At 40.8% G+C, this 19,387-nt stretch overlaps 1 protein-coding gene across 1 annotated transcript in view; it reads left to right on the plus strand.

Annotated features, from left to right (window-relative positions):
* The window catches only part of SLC44A5 (solute carrier family 44 member 5), a 232,846-nt gene extending 214,158 nt beyond the window's left edge, over positions 1–18,688 (plus strand). The window contains exons 20-25 of the mRNA XM_031967936.1: positions 4,237–4,340; positions 5,006–5,079; positions 11,540–11,610; positions 11,695–11,774; positions 13,385–13,469; positions 18,362–18,688. Of these exons, the coding sequence (XP_031823796.1) occupies positions 4,237–4,340; positions 5,006–5,079; positions 11,540–11,610; positions 11,695–11,774; positions 13,385–13,469; positions 18,362–18,465 (518 nt within the window). The 3' untranslated portion in view covers positions 18,466–18,688. The remainder of the gene's footprint in view (positions 1–4,236; positions 4,341–5,005; positions 5,080–11,539; positions 11,611–11,694; positions 11,775–13,384; positions 13,470–18,361) is intronic.
* Positions 18,689–19,387: the final 699 nt, after the last annotated feature.

Raw genomic sequence — 19,387 nt, forward strand, 5'->3', positions numbered from 1 at the left:
ACATTTAGTTATAGATTCCCCCTAAGGTAGTACTTTCGCTGCATTTCAGCTAAATTTTGGTAAATTTCATTGTTGTCATTGTCTTTAATAAAATTATTGATCTATAATCCACCCAATCTATAATAAACTTAGTTTCCAATTAAATTTTAAGCTATGCTTTAAATACTTTTAAAAAATTATTTTTATTATGTTGATGAATTTAATATTTCTGTTTTTGTTCATTTGTGAATTTTTATGCCCTATTATTTGGTCAATTTTTGTGAAGATGCGATACATCTCTGAAAAATATACACATTCCTTTATATTCCATTTATTGCTCTCCAGAGGTCTATCATATCTAACTGCTCTAAAATTCTATTTGCCTCTTTAACTTCTTGTTTATTTTCTGTTTAGATTAATCTAGATCTGAGAGGGGTAAATTGAGTATTCTCTCTTACACTATTATAATTTTATTATCTCCTCTTGTAAATCATTTAATTGTTCCTTCAAGAATTCAGATGCTGTGCCATTTAGTACATAAACGTTCAATATTGATGTTAAGGCATCAGTTATGGTACCATTTAGCAAAATATTGTTTCCTAATATATCTTTTTAAATTATGTCTATTTTTGCTTTCACTTTTTCTGAGATCTTTATTGCTAACCTAGCCTTTTTACTTTAGCTGAAGCATTACAATCTCTTCCAGTCTCTTATTTTAGTGTGTATCTTTCTGTTTCAAATATATTTCTTGCACACAACATATTGCTGGAGCCAGCTTTCTAGTTCATTCCATTAAGAGTTATGTTTACTAACTGTATTTCCCTCTATCCTATTCTTTTATATTTATCTTTCTCTTTTTTATCCTGTTCTCTACTTGAGTTTCTTTTGCTTCCGACTAATACTTCTCTTAATCTACTTCCCTTTTATCCTTTTCTCCATTATTTAGCCCTTCTTCCTCCTCCTAGTATCCTGTTGGATGAGTTAAATTTTTGTGCCCAACCATGGGTATGGTTCTCATATGATTTTGATGACAATGAAATTAGCATGCTTCTTAGTCTAACCTATCTTCCCCTCTATTATACAAACTCTTTTTTATGTGCCCCATTTATGGGAGAAAATATTCTTTCTCTTCCTTCCCCTTCTCCTAGTACATCCTTTTTCTCACCCTTCTGTTTTTTATTCCATTCTTTAAGATGATCCCAACTTAATAGAATCACAGCCAGACCCTCTGTCATAGTAGACTCCTTTTAAGACCCCTATTGATTAAGTTCTGAGGTGTTACATGCATCATCTTCCCATACAATAATGTCAGTCTTGTTTAGACCCTTATGGTTGTTCTTTTATGTTTACCTTTTTATGTTTCTGTTGAGTTTTATGTTTGACTTTTTATATTTAAATGTCAGAGTTTTTATGTTTAGATGTCAAAGGTTTTTTTCATAAGGAATGCTTGAAAATTCTCTGTTTCATTAAGTGTCCATTTTCTACCACACCCTTCACAGGAGTAAACTCAGTTTTTCTGAGTAGTTTATTCTGAGTGGGTTTTTCAATTTTTCAATGAGGTATTGGAATTCTTAATCTCTCACAGAGTCATTAACTCATTTTTAATGTGTAGTTTTCTTCAGTTAGCTTTTGTATCTCTTTTCCCATTTGATTAATTCGACTTTTTAAGGTGTTTTTTTCCCAGGGATTTTCTTTTACATTTAGCCAATTGTGTTTTTTAAGGAATTGATTTTTTTTCAGTGGATTTTTTTCCACTCGAATAATAGTATTTTTTTAAGGAATTGTTTTCTTCAGTCAATTTTTGTCCTTCCTTTTTTGTTGACTCTCTTTCATACTTCTCATTTCTTTTTCAAATGTTTCTTCTACCTCCCTAATATGCCTTTAAAAACAAGAAGTCTCTTGAGACCAAATCCTATAACTTTTTGATATTTCCCCTGTGGGCATTTTATCCTTGTTTGAGTTGGTGTTTTGGTCTTCCCTGTCACCATAGTAGCTTTCTCTAGTTAAGGTACTTTTTTGTTTCTTGTCCCGGTTGGATTGGAACATCTCTAATCACTTAAAATGTCTTCTCTTATTTAAGGCCTTCTTCAAACAGGGTATTTACTTTGACTTCTGCTCAAAACTATCTATCAACTACCTATGGATATGACTTGGAATCCATGGCTATGTCTGGAACTAGTTATTTAGTATTTGTGAAACAATTCTCCATTTTGTTTTCTTTGAGATCATTCAGGGCTAAGCTTTCCAAATCTCAAAGAAAATTTTTGGGCTTTTCAGAAATAATATTGCTCAGTAATCTGCTCACTAGTACAATTCATCTCTTCATTCTGAGCTATATTTTTCAAGCTATTTTTTGCTGTCTTCTCTTGTACCTATTTGCTCATTGAAATTGAGTATCAATGCATGTGTTGTTTTATATTGGAGAACCTTGTCAGGTTCATCATGGGACTTCTCACATATAACATCATTATCTGTTATATCTACATTAGTCCATCATCTGCGATCTCTACTTCAGCCCTAATGGTTTTTCGCCTCTTTCCCATACATGCCATTCGTCTCCCATGTCCTTGCCTTTCTACAGGCTGTTTCTAAAGCCTGGGATGTTCTTCTTCCTCAGCTCTGCTTCTTGGAAAGCCTCTTTCCCTTCATAGCTCAGCCCAGGTACCACCTCTTTTCAAAAAATCCCACCCTCAAATCTTTGTCAGGCAGTCAACAGTCAACAAGGATTTGTGGAAGGCTTACTGTGTGCTAAGGCACTGGGAGTAGATACAAAAGCCACCCTAGTCTCTGCCCTCATGGAACCTCCCATTCTCATTCTAACCTTCATTGTATATTATTTTGTCTATAGTTTATGTTCATTGATATGAATATGCTAGGTCTACACAAATAGATTACAAGCTCTTTGAGGGCAGGAGATTTCTCATCTGTTCATTCACACCCCTCCCCAGCACAATACCACTTCTCTCTTTCTGCTCCCCTCCACAGGTATTCCATGGGACTAATAATATTTTTAAAGACAAAAATATTTACCTTCTTTTTGAGCTCTGAAAAGCAAGTTCATCAAATAATCCAAAAATTGTTTCCGGTCATCTTTGGCCGCATGATGAGACCCATTTTTTCCACTTCTTTATTGATCTTTCTGGAATGAACCTGAGAACAACCCTTCCATTTAGCAATATGTTGGGTTTTTCGTTAAATAGACCAATTTTCTGGTTTTCTATTTAGCAAAAATGCCTCTATAAATGTGGTCTTTCTTCTTGTTGGTCAGTAGACCAAGGCTCCAAAGCTAAATTAATATTTTAGTAGTTTGAGTTGTAAGATTCTTGAATCTCTCTCCTCCTTCCCATCAGTCTGCTCTCCCATCATTGCAGAAGGGGAAGGGAAATGGAGTCAAAAGAGACCCATTTGTGTTTTGTGGCCATTTTGGGAGACACCGTTGTTAGGAAACAGGTTGTCGGTGGGACCAGTGACTGAGCATGTGCTGTTATTGGCACAGAACATTATCTCTGCCAATGCAAGTCAGTATCTTCTTAGCAGCACAGATGGAGGCTTAAACTTGCTGTTTGCCCTTTGTTCTCAAAGAAGGCCATAAGAGCAGGTGCCACGAGCAGCAAGTGAATTGGATTTTATGAGGGAGGGCTGAGCAGCGTCACCTGCCTCCCTCTCCCCTCCAGAATCATCTGGATCCAGTGGCCAGATCCAGATCAAGAGGACTGGAGGTGGCCCTGGATGAAATGGGAGACCTTAGCCTTTTTAAGCTCAGGTCTAAAAGCTGTTCTCAGTTTGACTGAGGCTGTACCTATGCAGTGATTAAGGCTAGGTAGCAATTGAGGTAAAGAATCTCCTCTTTTACCTAGTCCAAAAAAAAATTTAAATAAATAAATGAATCTGAAGGGAAGGCCCTCAGGATTTCTGGTCAAAACAGAAAGGACTGATATCTATATTGGGCCTTGATCAATCAGGACCCAAAAAAATGACCAAGTGGGGCTTGACTTAGGACCTGTAGGTGGCCAGTGAGAATTAAATTGGTTTTGGTTAAGGCCTGGTACTTAAGAAGAAAAAGTGGCCTTTGAACCCAGGTCCTCCTGGCTCAGAGGCCGCTCTCTTTTCAACAAAAACAATAAAGATTTACCTCAGTGATGGACTTCTCCTTGACACCGGCTTCCATTGAGGCCGATTTTGCTGGGCATCCAAAGACACTGAAATTCCCAGGATTTAGCTCCGCTGCTCACAGATCTGGGTTTTGCCTTCCCACAGGGAAAAGGCATTCGTGTGCCAAGTTCCTTCTCTGCTGCCTCAAGTGCTGTTTCTGGTGTTTGGAAAAATTCCTCAAGTTTATCAACAGAAACACTTACATCATGGTAGGTGGCTGGGTTTGGGCTGGGTGGGGCTCCAGCATCTCCAGACTAGAACCGGGTGGCCAGAGGCATCTGGCTGGCAAGGACCCCCAAAGTCAAAGAGCCTTATATCTTTATTTTTGTTGGGTAGTCAGGTTAAGCGACTTGCCCAGGGTCACACAGTCAGGAAGTCTTAAGTGTCTGAGACCACATTTGAACTCAGGTCCTCCTGACTTCAGGGCTGGTGCTCTATCCACTGCACCACCCAGCTGCCCCAGAGCAGAGTCTTTCAAACTGAGTTCCCTAAATTTGGTTATTTTAAAAAATATTTAAATTTCTTTGTTTTCCCATGTATTTGATTTTCTATTTTAACCACATGATTTTGGAAAAAGCCCAAGCGACCCCACCCACCTGCCAAAGAAGGTCTAGCTCGAGAGGGTTGGGAAGCCCTCCTCTGGATTCCCATCTGTGAACTGGGTAGAGCAGGAGTCCGCACGGCTAGGCCAAGTCAGGGGTTGTTCCAGGAGGGCCCCCAGCCCCAAAGCCGCCAATTTCCCCCCAGAAGGAAGCAGGGGAGGGGACGCCACTGCTGGGGAGCTTCTCTTCTTCTCGGTCTCTGCTCTCGTGAGGGCATTGTTCCCACTCCAGAACCTCCCCTCATGTCTGTTTTATTTGTTGGTTTTCTGCAGATTGCGATATACGGAGAAAACTTCTGTGCTTCAGCCAAAGACGCGTTCATGCTCGTGATGAGGAACGTGGTGAGGTCAGTAGTCAGAGTGGGTGCCTCGGGCCTCCTTTCCCTCAGTCAAGGAACAGGTATTTTAAAGTCCCTACTGTGTTCTAGGCCTTGGGCCCGAGCAGCTTTCTCACTGACCAGCAGTCTCCCCTGGGAGACTGGCTTCCACCTGCTCTGAATGTACCTGATTACTCCCCACTAGAACGGAAGCTTCTTGGGGCCTTTTTGGCCTTCTTCTGAACCTCCCAGACTTAGCATGAAGGCGGCTGCAAAATGTCTCCTGCTGGGCTGGTGGTCATTGCTAACGGAGTCATTCGGCAGCCAGCCAGTCACCAAAGACTGAGCTCAGTTATGGAGGAGGCACTAGGAGACCTAGGGAAGGCTCTGCTCTTAGAGTTTCTCTCTCTCGTCCCCATTCCTGTGCATCGTTGGAACACTTCCACAAGGGTTTAAGGTTTACACAGTATTTTACAAATGCTGTCTCATTTGATCTTCAGAATGGCTTTGGGAGGGAGGTGCCTTGATTATTCCCATTTTACAGGTGGGGAAATTTAAGACTGAGAGATTAGATGACTTGTTCAGAGTCGCACAACTAAGCTGTGTCTGAGGCAGGATTTGAACTCAGGTTTTCCTATTTCAAGTCAGTTTGCTGTGTTAGAGATGCCTTACTGCCTCCTTCTGAAGAGGATCTGAGTTCCCCAAAAGTCAAAGCTGGTTCCATTTTAATTACTGAATGCTGGGCCCCTCGCACTTAGTCAGTGCTAATTGATCCATTGATTCATCATTCATAATAGTGCTTAATAAATGTGTGTTGAGTGCATATGTTTTGCACTCTCCTACCATGCACTGACTTTGCATCTTTTGTCTGCAATGATCATACTATCAGTACATACATAATTATCATATAATTAGTGACTGAAGACAAAAGGTGCCATCCCACGACCTCTCAGACCTCTGTAAAACAGAAAGGATGCACACGGTTTGGGCCACCCCAAATCCCAAAGAAGTTTATTTTTAAGGACTTGTTTGACTTCTTAAGCTCAGAAGAAAATAAATTTCAACAATTTTTAATGTCTCCCCACACCCAAAACTGATACCGGCTCACCTTCAGCTCACTCAGCACCGGTCTCCCAGGCTGCTGCAGCAGATCCGGGACCATGATCCAGACTCTCATCGAAACCCTCTCCCACACTCTGGAATCTCCCTGCTTCCCAGGGCCATGAAGACCCTTGTTCTAGAAGATTTAAGTTTGTGGAGGCCCCAGTGGTCAGCTTGGCCACTACCCTAGGGAGGCAAAAGCCTAGCAGGAGCTGAAAGGCCGGCTGCCAAGCTCTGAGCTAGTGGTGCTGGGAAAAGTCGGCTCCAGAATGGTCCAACTCAGAGAATCGAGGACAGTGAGCACCAGGTCAGGTCACCAGGACAGGATATCCTGCATGTGGGGCCCCCTGGCCCAGCCTGAAGGTCAAGACCTGCTCAGGAATCGCCTGGTGCAGATTTCGATTCTCTGGGATACAGTTCCCAAGGAAACCCCAAGCAGAGGGGAGAGAGTCAGAAAATAAGTGATGAAGAATATTATTTGGGGGCGGGGTGAGGGAAATTGAAACTACCAAAGACTTAAGGAAGTAGAAATTTCAAAACCTAGAATCCGGACAGAGAAATCCATAGGAAAAACATTCTGGCTGAAAGAACAAATCATAGAAATGATTAAGAAGGATGATGTGAAACAATATGCCAAAATTTCTGGGATACAGCTAAAGTAGTTCTATGAAAAAAATCGAATCCTTACAAATATACAATAATACAGTAAAAAATTATTTAACTGAGCATGTATTAAAAATTAGAAAATAACAAAGGAAATAGGCCCAAGAGAAAAGATATTAAAATGAGAGGGAGAAATAAATTATTTGGAAACAGAAAATAACTATAGAAATGATAAATAAAATTAAAATCTAGTTCTTATAAACATTTTATAAGCCCTTAGCTAATCTGATTAAAAAGAAGAGAGCAGAAAATCAAGTCAAAAATACAGCAAATGAGTGAGGTGAAATTATAGCAAAACCAGAAGAAATAAAAGATGCACTCATAACATATTCTACAGTTATGTGTTAACAAAACAGAACACAAAAGAAGTAGAGAATACTTCCAAAAATACAAAATATCTAAGTTATCAGAAGAACAGATTGAGATCGTAAATAATCTTGCCTCAGAAATGGAAATAAAAGAGACAAACCAACAAACAAATTAAACTACTGGTCCTGATGTATTTACAGGAAAATTCTAACAAACTACTAGTTAGTGTATATATATATATATATATATATATATATATATATATATATATATATATATATACTTTACAAATTATTCTCAAATACAGAAAGAACGATCAGAATCGTTTATCAGAATCCTTTTATGAGACAAATATATACTAATATCTAAACTTGCCACTACAAAAGGGGCTGCCACAAATATTTCTGCACATGTGGGTCCCTTTCCCTCCTTTAAGATCTCTTTGGGATTGAAGTCCAACAGAAGCACTGCTGGATCCAAGGTATGCACAGTTTGATAGCTCTCTAGGCAGAGTTCCAGATTGCTCTCCACAATGGTTGGATCCATTCACAGCACCACCAACGATATATCAGTGTTCCAGTTTTTCCGCATCCCCTCCAACATTCATCATTATTTTTTCCTGTCATCTTAGCCAATCTGACAGGTGTGTAGTGGTATCTCAGAGGTGTCTTAATTTACATTTCTCTGATCAAGAGTGATTTGGAACACTTTCATATGAGTGGAAATAGTTTCAATTTCATCCTCTGAAAATTGTCTGTTCATATCCTTTGACATTTATCAATTGGAGAATGGCTTGGATTCTTATACATTTGGGTCAATTCTCTATATATTTTAGAAATGAGGCCTTTATCAGAACCTTTGAATGTTAAATGTAGTGGCAAGAAACTGAAAACCAAGCGGATGCCCATCAGGTGGAAAATGGCTGAATACATTATGGTATATGAATGTTATAGAATATAAGAATATGGAATGTAAGAAACGACCAGCAGGATGATTTCAGAGAGGCCTGGAGAGACTTACATGAACTGATGCAAAGTGAAATGAGCAGAACCAGGAGATCATTGTACATGGCAACAACAAGACTATACGATGATCAAATCTGATGGAAGTGGCTCTCTTCTACAGTGAGATGATTCAAAGCAGTTCCAATTGTTCAATGATGAAGAAGTCATATACACTCAGAGGACTGTGGGAACTGAATGTGGAACACAACATGGCATTTTCATTCTTTTTGTTGTTTGCTTGCATTTTATTTTCTTTCTCATTTTTTCCTTTTTGATTTGATCTTTTTTGTACAACAAGATAATTGTGTAAATAAGTATGCATACATTGGATTTATCATATACTCTTACCATGTTTAACATATATTGGATTACTTGTCATCTAAGGGAGGAGTGGGGAAGAGGGATAATTGAAACACAAGGTTTTGCAAGGGTCACTGTTGAAAAATTATCCATGCCTATGTTTTGAAAATAAAAAGCTTTAATTAAAAAAAAACATAGAAAGGAAAAATAAAAAATAAAATAAAAGCACTTAATAAAACAACAAAAAAATAAGCCTGGGAAAAAGTTTTAAAAGGAAAGAAACATATAGACCATTATCATTAATAATCATTGACTCAATTTTTAAAGACAAAATCCTGTTAAACAGACTAACTGAGTTATCCAAGAAATCATTAATTATAATTAAGTGGGATTTAGATTATGGATGCAAGGATAGTTAAACATGAAAATAATCAACATAATCATATGAAACCCCCAAACTTCTAAAGCCATAATTACCTCAATAGATATATTTTTGACAATAATTTTTATGCTAAAAGCCCTGCATAGTATAAGCACAGAAGGTTATCTTTAAAAATATTACAAGAAACATATATCTCAGAGCAAAAGCAAGCTTCATAGATAATAAAATTACAAAAGAACCTTTTCCAGTAAATACAGGAATAAAGTAAGGATGTGCACTCTTCTTACTATTAATTAATATAATTCTAGAAATCCTGGCAAGAACAAATAAGAAAAGAAAGATTAAAGGAATAAAGATGTGTGAAGAGAAAATAAAATTACCCTTATTTGCTTGTAACATGACGGTTTACTTGGAAAAGCCTAGGGGTTCAGGTACTAATTAAGTGAATAATTTCATCAAAGTTTCAGGCTACAAAATAAATCCTCAAAAACCAACAACATTTCTATATAATAATAACAAAAGCAAAAAGGAGCAATAGAAGTCCTATTCCAAAAAAAAAAAAAACTAGAAAATGCATAAAATTTCCAGGGATAAATCTTTGAAAGCATTCAGAAGATTCAATTATAAAGTGCTTCTTAAAGAAATAAAAGAACAACCTAAATAAATGAAGGAATATTCTGTGTTCATGGCTAAGTTGTGCTGATTTAATAAAAATTACAAACTAACAAAATTAATTTACATTTCAATGTTATACCAATTAAATTAGCAAGATAATATTTTATAAAATTTGATAAAACAACAGCAAAATTCAATTGATAAAACAAAAGATCAAGAATATTAAGAAAAATGCTGAAAGAAGAAAAAAGGAAGCATAGCATTTCCACATCTTAAACTGTATTTCAAAGAAGCAGTTGTCAAATGATTTGGTATTGGTTAAAGAATAAACAGACCTATAAAATAGATTAGAACAGGAGATAAAAGGAAAGAAAACAATAGAATTTAGTATTCCAGTGTTGGATCATAAATTGCTTAGGCAAAACTCCCTGTTTGATAAAAAAAATAATAAGCTGATTGGAAAGAATCTGGCAGAAATTACACTTAGACCAACCCTTTGCACCATACATCATAATAGATTTTAAATGGATACATGATCTTACTATTAAAGATCACACTGTAGAAAACACAAGAGAAAGATCATTTTCCTCTCATGGCTATTGGTAAGAGATGTATCAACTAAACAAAAGATAGAAACACTTACAAAAAAAATGAAATAGATAACATTGGGTACTTGAAACTGAAAAACTTCTGCACCAAATACATTAATACAAGTGGGATAACAAGGAAAATATCAAATGGGGATGGAATGATTCTTTGTATCAGATTTATCTGATAAAAGTTTTGTAACAAGATATATAAACCATACACACACACACACACACGCGCGCGTGCACACACACACACAAAGTATCCATTTTTAACAGATTAAGGGTCAAAGGAAATGAACAAATGTTTCTCAAAAGAATTGTAAAATATTCCCAACCACATGAAAAAATACTATGAGTCACTGATATGAGAAATATAAATAAATATAGCCCTGAGGTTTAACCTTGAGGTTTGCAAATTATTAAAAATGACAAAAACATGGTAACTGTCATTATTGGAGAGGCTGTGGAAAGATAGTTCCACAACTATTGCTGATGGGGCTGTGAAGTGCTATAGTTATTTTGGAAAGGGACTTGGAATTGTGCAAATAAAGTGACCAAAATATGCATGCCTTTTGAACCAAAGACTCTTATTACTGGGCTTATGCCCCAAGGAGACTACTAAAAAAAAGCCCCCATAACCTCCAAAATATTTAGAACAGCATTTTTTTGTGATAGCTAAGAAATGGGTACAAAGCAAATTGGGGAATATATGAATCAATAATGATATATTCTGGGGCTATAAGAAGTGATGTGTATGCTGAAGCCTGAAAAAGAGTTACATGAACTGATATCTGCCGAATAAAGTCGGGAGAGCCAAGAAAATGATGTATACAGTAACTATGACATCATACATAGAAATAGCATTGGCACAAAGTATCAAGAGTGAATGAAGATCAAGGAAAACTCAAATAAAAGCGTTTTTCAAAGCCCCAATGTTGATAGCCGTGGCAGAGAGCAGATTTAAATGTTTGACTTTCTTTCAGTCTAGTGCCAGTTCTTTCCTTAGGATTTGCTTACCATTCAGTACTTCTATCCAGTTGCCTCATTTCCCCCCATTTATTCCTGCTTTGGCTGCCTTCATGTTCCAGCTGTACCATAGCATTGTCATCATCAAATAGTAAATGGTAGATGTTGGTAATTGGGGGGGAGGGTGGGGAAAGAAAATGCCGGGTGGCCGGGAAAGTCTAGATGAGCCAAAGGGAAAGAGTGCTCTGACCATCAGACATCCTTAAGTCCCATTGTCTTCCCAGTGGAAGACTTCTTGCTGGGCAAACATGGCAGCAAGCACAATCCTGAACGGTTCGGCGAGGTCATGTTCTGTTTAAGATCATCCAGCTCCACCTCTGGGTCCAGGTTCATCTGGGACACCCATCTTCTGTCAGACCAAATGTTAGGCAAGAATCATGCAGCTGGACTCCTGCACGGTCCCTCCCTCTGCCCTCTGGGAACCCCAGAGATCCTGCAGAGATGCAAGCCAAGAGGAACGGGGTTCCTGAGGGCGCTTTTCTCCCTTCTGTGTCATGCAGGGTTGCTGTGCTGGACAAAGTGACAGAGTTCACCTTATGGACAGGGAAGCTGCTTATTTCTGCGGGCATAGGTAAGTAATCTCCGGGGGTGGGGGACAGGAAGGGCTTTGGGGAGCAGCATGCACATGAATGGTGACCTTCTTGCTCTTTAACAGGCATCCTGGGCTTTTTATTCTTCACAAAAAGTCTCCCATTCTCAGCGCCAACACTGAATTATTACTGGATTCCTCTGCTGGTAAGGAAGGGCTGTGTCCTTGCGGCACCTGTGGGGCTTTTTGGAATGGCAGGCAGGGGAGCTTCCATCTTCCAACAGGAGAGCCTTCCTCTCTGGGTCATCTTGACTAAGGTTGTCACTTCACCTTGGGGGCTTGTTTGCTCCTGTCTGATGAAGTGGTTGGGAAGGGGAGAGAGCCTTTGAGTTTCGCCATCTCTTGACCTGTGCACCCAAGCTTGTATGATGATGAAGCAAGGGAGGGACTAATCACTCCTGAATGTCCTCTGAATCGATGACCCTAGGCTTGCCCGAGTTTTCCAGAAGAGTTAAATCAATGAGTTTATAGGGGTATTGTCCATGAAGAATTGTTGTTTTAACACTCTATGAGGCATGGGACCATCTGTAGGTTAATAACTGAGGATTTCTTCAACTGTATAATCAGGAAAATAAGAATAACACTAGCCCTTAATTCAGCTATTTGTTATGAGGATGAAATGAGATAATATATGAAGATGAAGAGGCTTTTTTCACACCTTAAAACACTACACACACACACACACACACACACACACACTCACACACACACGCATGTGCGCGCGCGCACGCGCGCACGTTCTTTTCCACATTGGAAATTGCAGGATCAACCAGATGCCTCTGGGGAGAGACCCCTTTTTTGCAATGTCCCTCCTTTGTACTTAATGTGATGCAAAACTAATGGAGAGTTTATGGTAGCTTCTCTCTCTATTCTCCCCTCCATGAGGCAGTGTGGTACAGTGGAAACACTACTGGATTTAGCCCCAGCATCTGAGATCAAATGCCCGTTCTGCTCATTAATGCCTAGATGGTGTTATACAAATCACTCACCCTGAGCCACGGTTTGTTTGTTCCTCTGTGAACTGGCCTCTAAAGCTCTACATCTCCAATTTCCTGACTTAAGTACCTGACTCAAGAGTAGAACCAAGTTCTCTGGAGGAAAAAGTGCTGAAACATGAAGAAAGAGAGAGCTGAGACCATGGACTTCTGAGCAAGCTCAGAACCTGGGCTCAAACATGTGGGAATCAATAGCATCTTAAGTCTGAGAGTCCAGTGGGGAATGACATGAAAATGAACTGCTTCCTTTAGGAGATGGAGTTTTCCTGAGAATCTTGGGACTAACTAAGCCAGGAATTTCCCCATTGAATCTTTTAGTCGCTCTATGTGGCAAGCAGGAAGTAGCCGGTTTTTTGAGATCCCAATCACCCAAAGCATCATGGGTCGAATCCATTCATTTAATTGTTGTCTCCTGTGTGCCAGTCTATGAGTTGCACAAAAACAGAGCTGAAACAGGCTTTGTCCTCAGAGGGATTCCATTCTATTTGAGCTGAGGTACATGACGTGTATTTAAGTATATAAACTAGACATTTTATACCCACTTACACACACACACACAACATGGGGGCCAATGACAAGTGAGAGGAATCAGAAAAGACTCCCTGTAGCTGCCAAAGCTGAGACCTCAGTGACTGACTGAAAGGCATCGATGACCCATTTCCAAGGATTCCTTCTGGATACATAGGATTTTGTATCTTTCCCATTTGCTTCTTGGGATAATCTCAGTAACTTGTTTTCTGCTCTGTTCTCTCTGCTTTCAGGTGACAATTTTCGGGTCTTACCTCATTGCCCATGGATTCTTCAGTGTCTTTGCAATGTGTGTTGATACCCTTTTCCTCTGCTTCTGTAAGTATTTGCACCTGCTGTTTGATGCCCAGGTTGGGGGGTGTAGCTGGGAGGCCATCAAATAAATGAAGGCAAGAATATGCCGGCCAAGTCCTTGATTGTTGGCTTACGGACTTGCCACATCCTGAGTACAAGATCAAACTCAGATTTTGGTAACTATGGGAAATTGCTTAGCAGTTTCCTTCAGCACCAGGGACAATAACACCAAGAGTTTTGCCAAGTGCTACCATTACTCTTGGGTTTCCTGGGGCTGGACCGGCTCAGCCATTCCTTGTACTCTTAAAAAAATGTCTTCCAATTTGTGTTCATGAATAGAATCAATGGATAAAAGGACTGGCCCTTTCTGCTTTCAGGACAGATTTTTCTTTTGTGGAGTCCATGCTAATGTCAGGCTCTCACTGATTTCAAAGTCATATAGGGTCAGATCTTCCCTTGTATAACTTAATCCCCCAAAAAAGACTTGTAGGGAACTGAAGTTGGCTCAGTCTGTGTGCTGCCAATGATCAATTCCTTAAGGACCTAGAAGTGCCCTAATCCTTCCCAGGTTAATTACTGACAAAAAAAGGAGGGGGAGAACCTCAGATACCTATATTTCTCTCTCTCTCTCTCTCTCTCTCTCTCTCTTCTTTTTTTTTTTTTTTTTAGGAATAGATGATAGGGATTGAATTTGTGATTTCATTGGCTTAGGGGATTCCCAACTTTAAGGAAACTCTTTCTGCCCATTCAGATCATCAACTTAAAAATCTCCAAGGCCCCAAAAGGTTAAGTGAATTATGTAGGGTCACATAGCCAGTGAGTGGGGGTCAGGACTTGAATCCATGTTCTTTTAACTCTAAGACCAGCTCTATCCACTGTGTCATTTTCTCTTTTTTTCGGAGCATGTCAAGATCACAAACTAAATCACTGTGTTAAATTTTAGTTTCAGAACTTAAGAGCCCCAAAGACTTTCTCGGTCGGTCACTTTTGTCACATTCAGCAGAACTAGGGGAAAGAACTTGGCAAAAGAAAAACAATTCTTTAGACATGATTTTATGATTTGCTCAACTCAGCCGACTCCACAGATAATAACCTGGTCTTTCCTGAGTTCCAAGTGAAATGTGTGGTTTGATGGGATTGATACAATCAGCAGCATATCTGTTATTGTTGTTCAGTTGTGTTGAATTCTTCATGATCTCATGGACCCTACATAGCACCCAATCTATCCTCCAGCATCCCATAAATCTGTCCAAGTTCACATTCTTTGTTTCTATATATTATCCATCCGTTTTATCCTCTGCCATCCCTTTTTCCTTTTGTCTTTCATCTTTCTCGATATCAGGGTCTTTTTCAATGGGTCTCATCTTCTCAATATGTGGCCAAAATATTTATATGTCAGCTTCAGTGTTTGACCTTCCAGTGCGCAGCATGAATTAATTTCTCCTTGCTGATTAAGGGACTCTCAAAAGTCTTCTCCAGCACCATAGTTTGAAAATGTCAGTTCTACAGTGCTCAGCTTTCCTTATAATCAAGTCCTCACACTCAAATATTATTACTGGGAAAAAACCCAATTTTGCCTGGACAGACTTTTATCAGCATGATGCTGTCTATGCTTTTTAGTGAGCTATCCAGATTTTCCAAAGCTTTTAATTTCATGACTGCAGTCACCATCTCCAGGGATCAATGATCAGCCCAAGAATATAAAATCGACACTGCTTCTGTTTCTTCTCTATTTGCCAGGAAGTACTGGGATCCATTATGGTGCCAAGGTTTTAGTGTTTTGTTTTATTTTTAATGTTAACAGCAAGTCAGCTTTTGCACTTTCCTTTCACCCTCAAAAATCATCTTAATTACTTTTCACTTTCTGCCACGAAAGCGGTATCATCTGCATATCTTAAGATATCCCTCCTGGTGACCTTAATTCTGGCATTTCTCGTGATGCACTCTGCATATAAGTTCAATAAAGTATCAACCTGCAGCCTTCTTGTACTTTTTCCAATCTTAAACCAATCAGTTGTTCCATGTTCAGTTCTAACTAAATGTTGCTAAATATTCAACTAAATGTTGCTTCTTGGTCCACATACAATCTCCTCCGGAGACAAATAAGATGATCTGGTCCCTCCATCTCCTTGAAGACCTGCTTCATTTTGTTCTGATCCACACAGTCAAAGGCTTTAGTGTATCCCATGATACAGAAACAGATGTTTTGCCAGAATTCCCTTCCATTTTCCACAACCCAGTAAATGTCAGCAATTCGGTCTCTAGTTCCTCCGCCTCTTCAAAAACCAGCCTGCTTTTGGGTAATTGCTGTTTCCCCATATTGCTGAAACCTAGTTTGTAGAATCTTGCTGGTGTGTGAACTGATTGTGATTGGTCCACAATTTGAATATTCCTTCACATTGCCCTTCTTTAGGACTGAGACATAAACGGATTTCTTTTCCAATCCAATGGCCACTATCCAATTTTCCAAATTTGCTGGCACATTGAGTGCAGTGCTTTAGCAGCAGCATCTTTCTGGATTTTAAATAGCTCACGTAGAGTTCTGTCATCACCTCCACTAACTTGATTGTGAGCAGCACTTCCTAAGACCCACTTGACTTTATTCCCTAAGATATCTGGCTCTAGATCAGCAACCACACCACTGTGGTTATTGGCAGTGCAAAGATCTTCCTAGAATAATTCTTTTTTCTTTTTTTTTTTTTGTATTCTTGCCTCCTCTTCTTTTTCTCTGCTTTTGTGAAGTCCCTACCATTTTTTGGTTTTTATCATGATCATTTTTACATAAACATTCCCGATATCCCTTGAAACAATCTCTTGTCTTTCCTACTCTCTTGTTTTCTTCTATTTGTTTACATTGTTCTTTTAAGAAAATCTTCTCTCTCCTTGGTATTTTCTGGAATTCTGCAATAAGGCATGTATACCTTCTCTTTTCCCCTTCCTTTTCACTTTCCTTCATATATCAGAGAGAGACTCAAAGACTCCTTTTCTTCTTTGGAACTCACTGTTTCAGACCAATCCCTAAGTTGAGTTTATGCTGGATGGAGAGAGGAACAGAGTTGAGTCACTGTCATGGAATAAATGAACATACAAGGAAATTCTTTGACCTTTCTTTTCATTCTCAACAACTGTTCTTCAATCCGGGGGTCCAGAAGACTGGAATTTGGACGTCTTGGGCTCAGTTGCTGATTCTGTCTTGGAAGAGTTGTGTGCCTGGACTTGGGCTTGCTTATTCTGCTCATTTTGACTCAGTTTACAGTTGGCATACTAACATTTGCTTATTAGGGGAGTGTGGTTGTAGAAGGAGAGCCAGGCATTCAGTAAGCACTCCTTTTGCGGTAGGTGCTGGGCTAAGCTCTGGGAATACAAAGAAAAGCCAAAGCTCCTTCCCTCCCGGACTGTCTTACAAAGGGCAAAGTTGCTGGTCAGGCTTGTGGTCAGAGGCAGCCCATGCTGGAAGAGAAGGGCTGTGTGAACTGGAGATGAATCCAACTTGTCCCCCCAGTTACATGGAGGGGCAGAGGCTTTCGGATGTGTTGGTCATTCCAGGCCTGTGGCTTCCCTCCGAGTGGCAGATGCTCAAGGACCCCCTCCTCTGGAACCTCTGAGGCCCTAGGTGTGTTTGGCTAGGAAACTTGGTTTCCTTGGGCACTTGGTTGGGGCAGTCAGAATGGCCTTCGCCCTGACCTCCCCCTGCTGACATCTCACTTAAAGAAATGTCAACCCCAGAGAAAACCAGCTCCCATTCCAGCTTCAATCTCCTCCTTGTGCTGACTACGAATGTGTTTCCTTTAGAGAAGTTTGTCTTGACAAATAAAGAACAGGGTAGACTGGACTGGCCATTGTCCTTAGACATGAAATGACCGTCTTCCAGGCCGAGCCCTGATTGGGTGAGACAGCCTTATTGTTATCCCTGGGCTGCCAAAGAGCATTACAGGCGTTTTCAGAAATGCCAGGTATTTCAGGACCCATCTCCAGCCCCTCAGGCTGTTGGGCCGGTGCCATGGCTTCTGTCTCCTCCCTGTCCCTTGTCCCTGTCCCCTGCCCCGAGTCCCGAGCCATACCCACCCTCCCAAGGGTCAGTATCCCTGAGACTCCAGGTGCCCACGGGAGGAGACGGCTGGGCCGGCCATGAACGCCCGTCTGGCTGTTGTGTGCCAGGAAGGTGAAATCAACCGATGACGGGCAAGAAAGAGCGCGTTCAATTATCATCACATTTGAATATTCAAATAACACTTGAAGAGCTATTCTGACTGTTCTAATAGCCACTAATAATTGCTGAAGAGCATCCTGGCACAGTGGATAGAGGGCTCACTGTCGGAGCAGGGAGAACTGGGTTCCAATCCTGCCCCAGTCACAAGCTGACCCTCGAGACCTAACTGAGGCCCCTTAACAGTCTGTCGTGGGAAGTTGCAGATTCAGGGAGACGAGTTCTTCTCTAGGAGTTTCTTAGGCCAGTGAAGTCAGACATGGGACCAAAAAATCACCAACGGAATAGCTAATAATGTAGATTATTTACACAGAGTAGAGTAAGAATATATAATAACATTAGAATTAACAGGGTGCTTACTGTGTGCCTGACACTGAGCCAAACAAACCCAGTGCCCCTGGATTCCCACAGTGCTCTGGGAGGCAGGTGCTATGACCGCCCCTTAGACACAGAAGTGACTTGGGGAGGGTCTGGGGCCGGGACTGCCCTCTGATCTTCCCCACCTCAGGCCCGAAGCCTCAAGAGACGCCACAGTCCTGCCCCGTGCCCCCAGAAGCCCACACACTGTCGGGGGAGCGCCTCAGTGACAGCTTGGCTAAAGCACCCTGGCCCTCACTTCCTAACGTTGGTCTCTCTTCATTTTCCCTGTTTTATTCTTGGCTTTAAAAACGTGCTCCCGATCTCCCGCTGCTGGCCGCTACCCCTGCAGGCGAAGACCTGGAGAGAAATGATGGAAGCCTGGAAAGACCCTACTACATGTCCCCTAAACTGCTCCAGATTCTGGGCAAGAAGCAGGTCACACAGGAGAATTAAGGGCCCCCACACAGGGCCGCCACTGCCAAGGAGACCACCAGGCCGCGCCAGCCCAGAATTAGAACCCAGGCTTTGAATGACGGGCAGAGAGTGCCCGGCTCCTTGGGAGGCAGAGATCTAGGTGCCAGCAGCCACTGGGCAAAGCAGGGCTTGCTTTGAGGCTGCTGCCCTCTGGGGACCACTGGGGAAACGCCAAGCACTTTTTTAAGAATAAAAAGTATTCTTTAGCTTAAAGTTTTCATAACTTTTCTAACTCAATTGGCTTTTTCCTCTAGTGGACCTTTGATAATCTCTCTCTGTCTCTGTTTTTGTCACTTTCTCTCTCTATGTCTCTGTCTCTCTGTTTCCTCTCTCTCTTTCTCTATGTGTCTCTCTGTCTCTGTCACTCTCTCCCTTCCTCTCTTCCTTACTTCCTCCCTCCTTCTCTCTCTCTCTCTCTCTCTCTCTCTCTCTCTCTCTCTCTCTCTCTCTCTCTCTTTCTCTCTCTCTCTCCCTCTGTCTTTGTCTTTCTTTGTGTGTCTCTGTCTCTCTCTCATTCTCTCTCCCTCTTTCTCTGTTTCTCTCTCTCCCTCTTTCTGCCTCATTGCCTCTATCTCTGCCTTTCAGTCTGTCTCCCTGTGTATGTCTCTCTCTGTCTCTGTCTCACTCTTTCTGTCCACCTCTCTGTCCCTCCCTTCCTCTCTCCCTTCTCTCCTCCCTCCTTTCTAGTAAGTGATATTTGTAAAGGATATCCAGGCAATTTCTGAAAGCACTCCAAATGTAGACCCCATTAGCCATAAGAAGATCAGCTTCTAGTTAACCAGCATATGGTCCAAAATGTGCAGATGTGACCCGGCGGCCATGTTCTGACCATCCAAGCCGGCCTTCCCCTTTAAATGGTGATGGAACCGTGTGCCGATGGTGCCCTAGGAAGTCCACTTCA

The sequence above is a fragment of the Sarcophilus harrisii genome, chromosome 4 (assembly GCF_902635505.1).
Source record: "Sarcophilus harrisii chromosome 4, mSarHar1.11, whole genome shotgun sequence".
Classification (NCBI taxonomy): domain Eukaryota; kingdom Metazoa; phylum Chordata; class Mammalia; order Dasyuromorphia; family Dasyuridae; genus Sarcophilus; species Sarcophilus harrisii.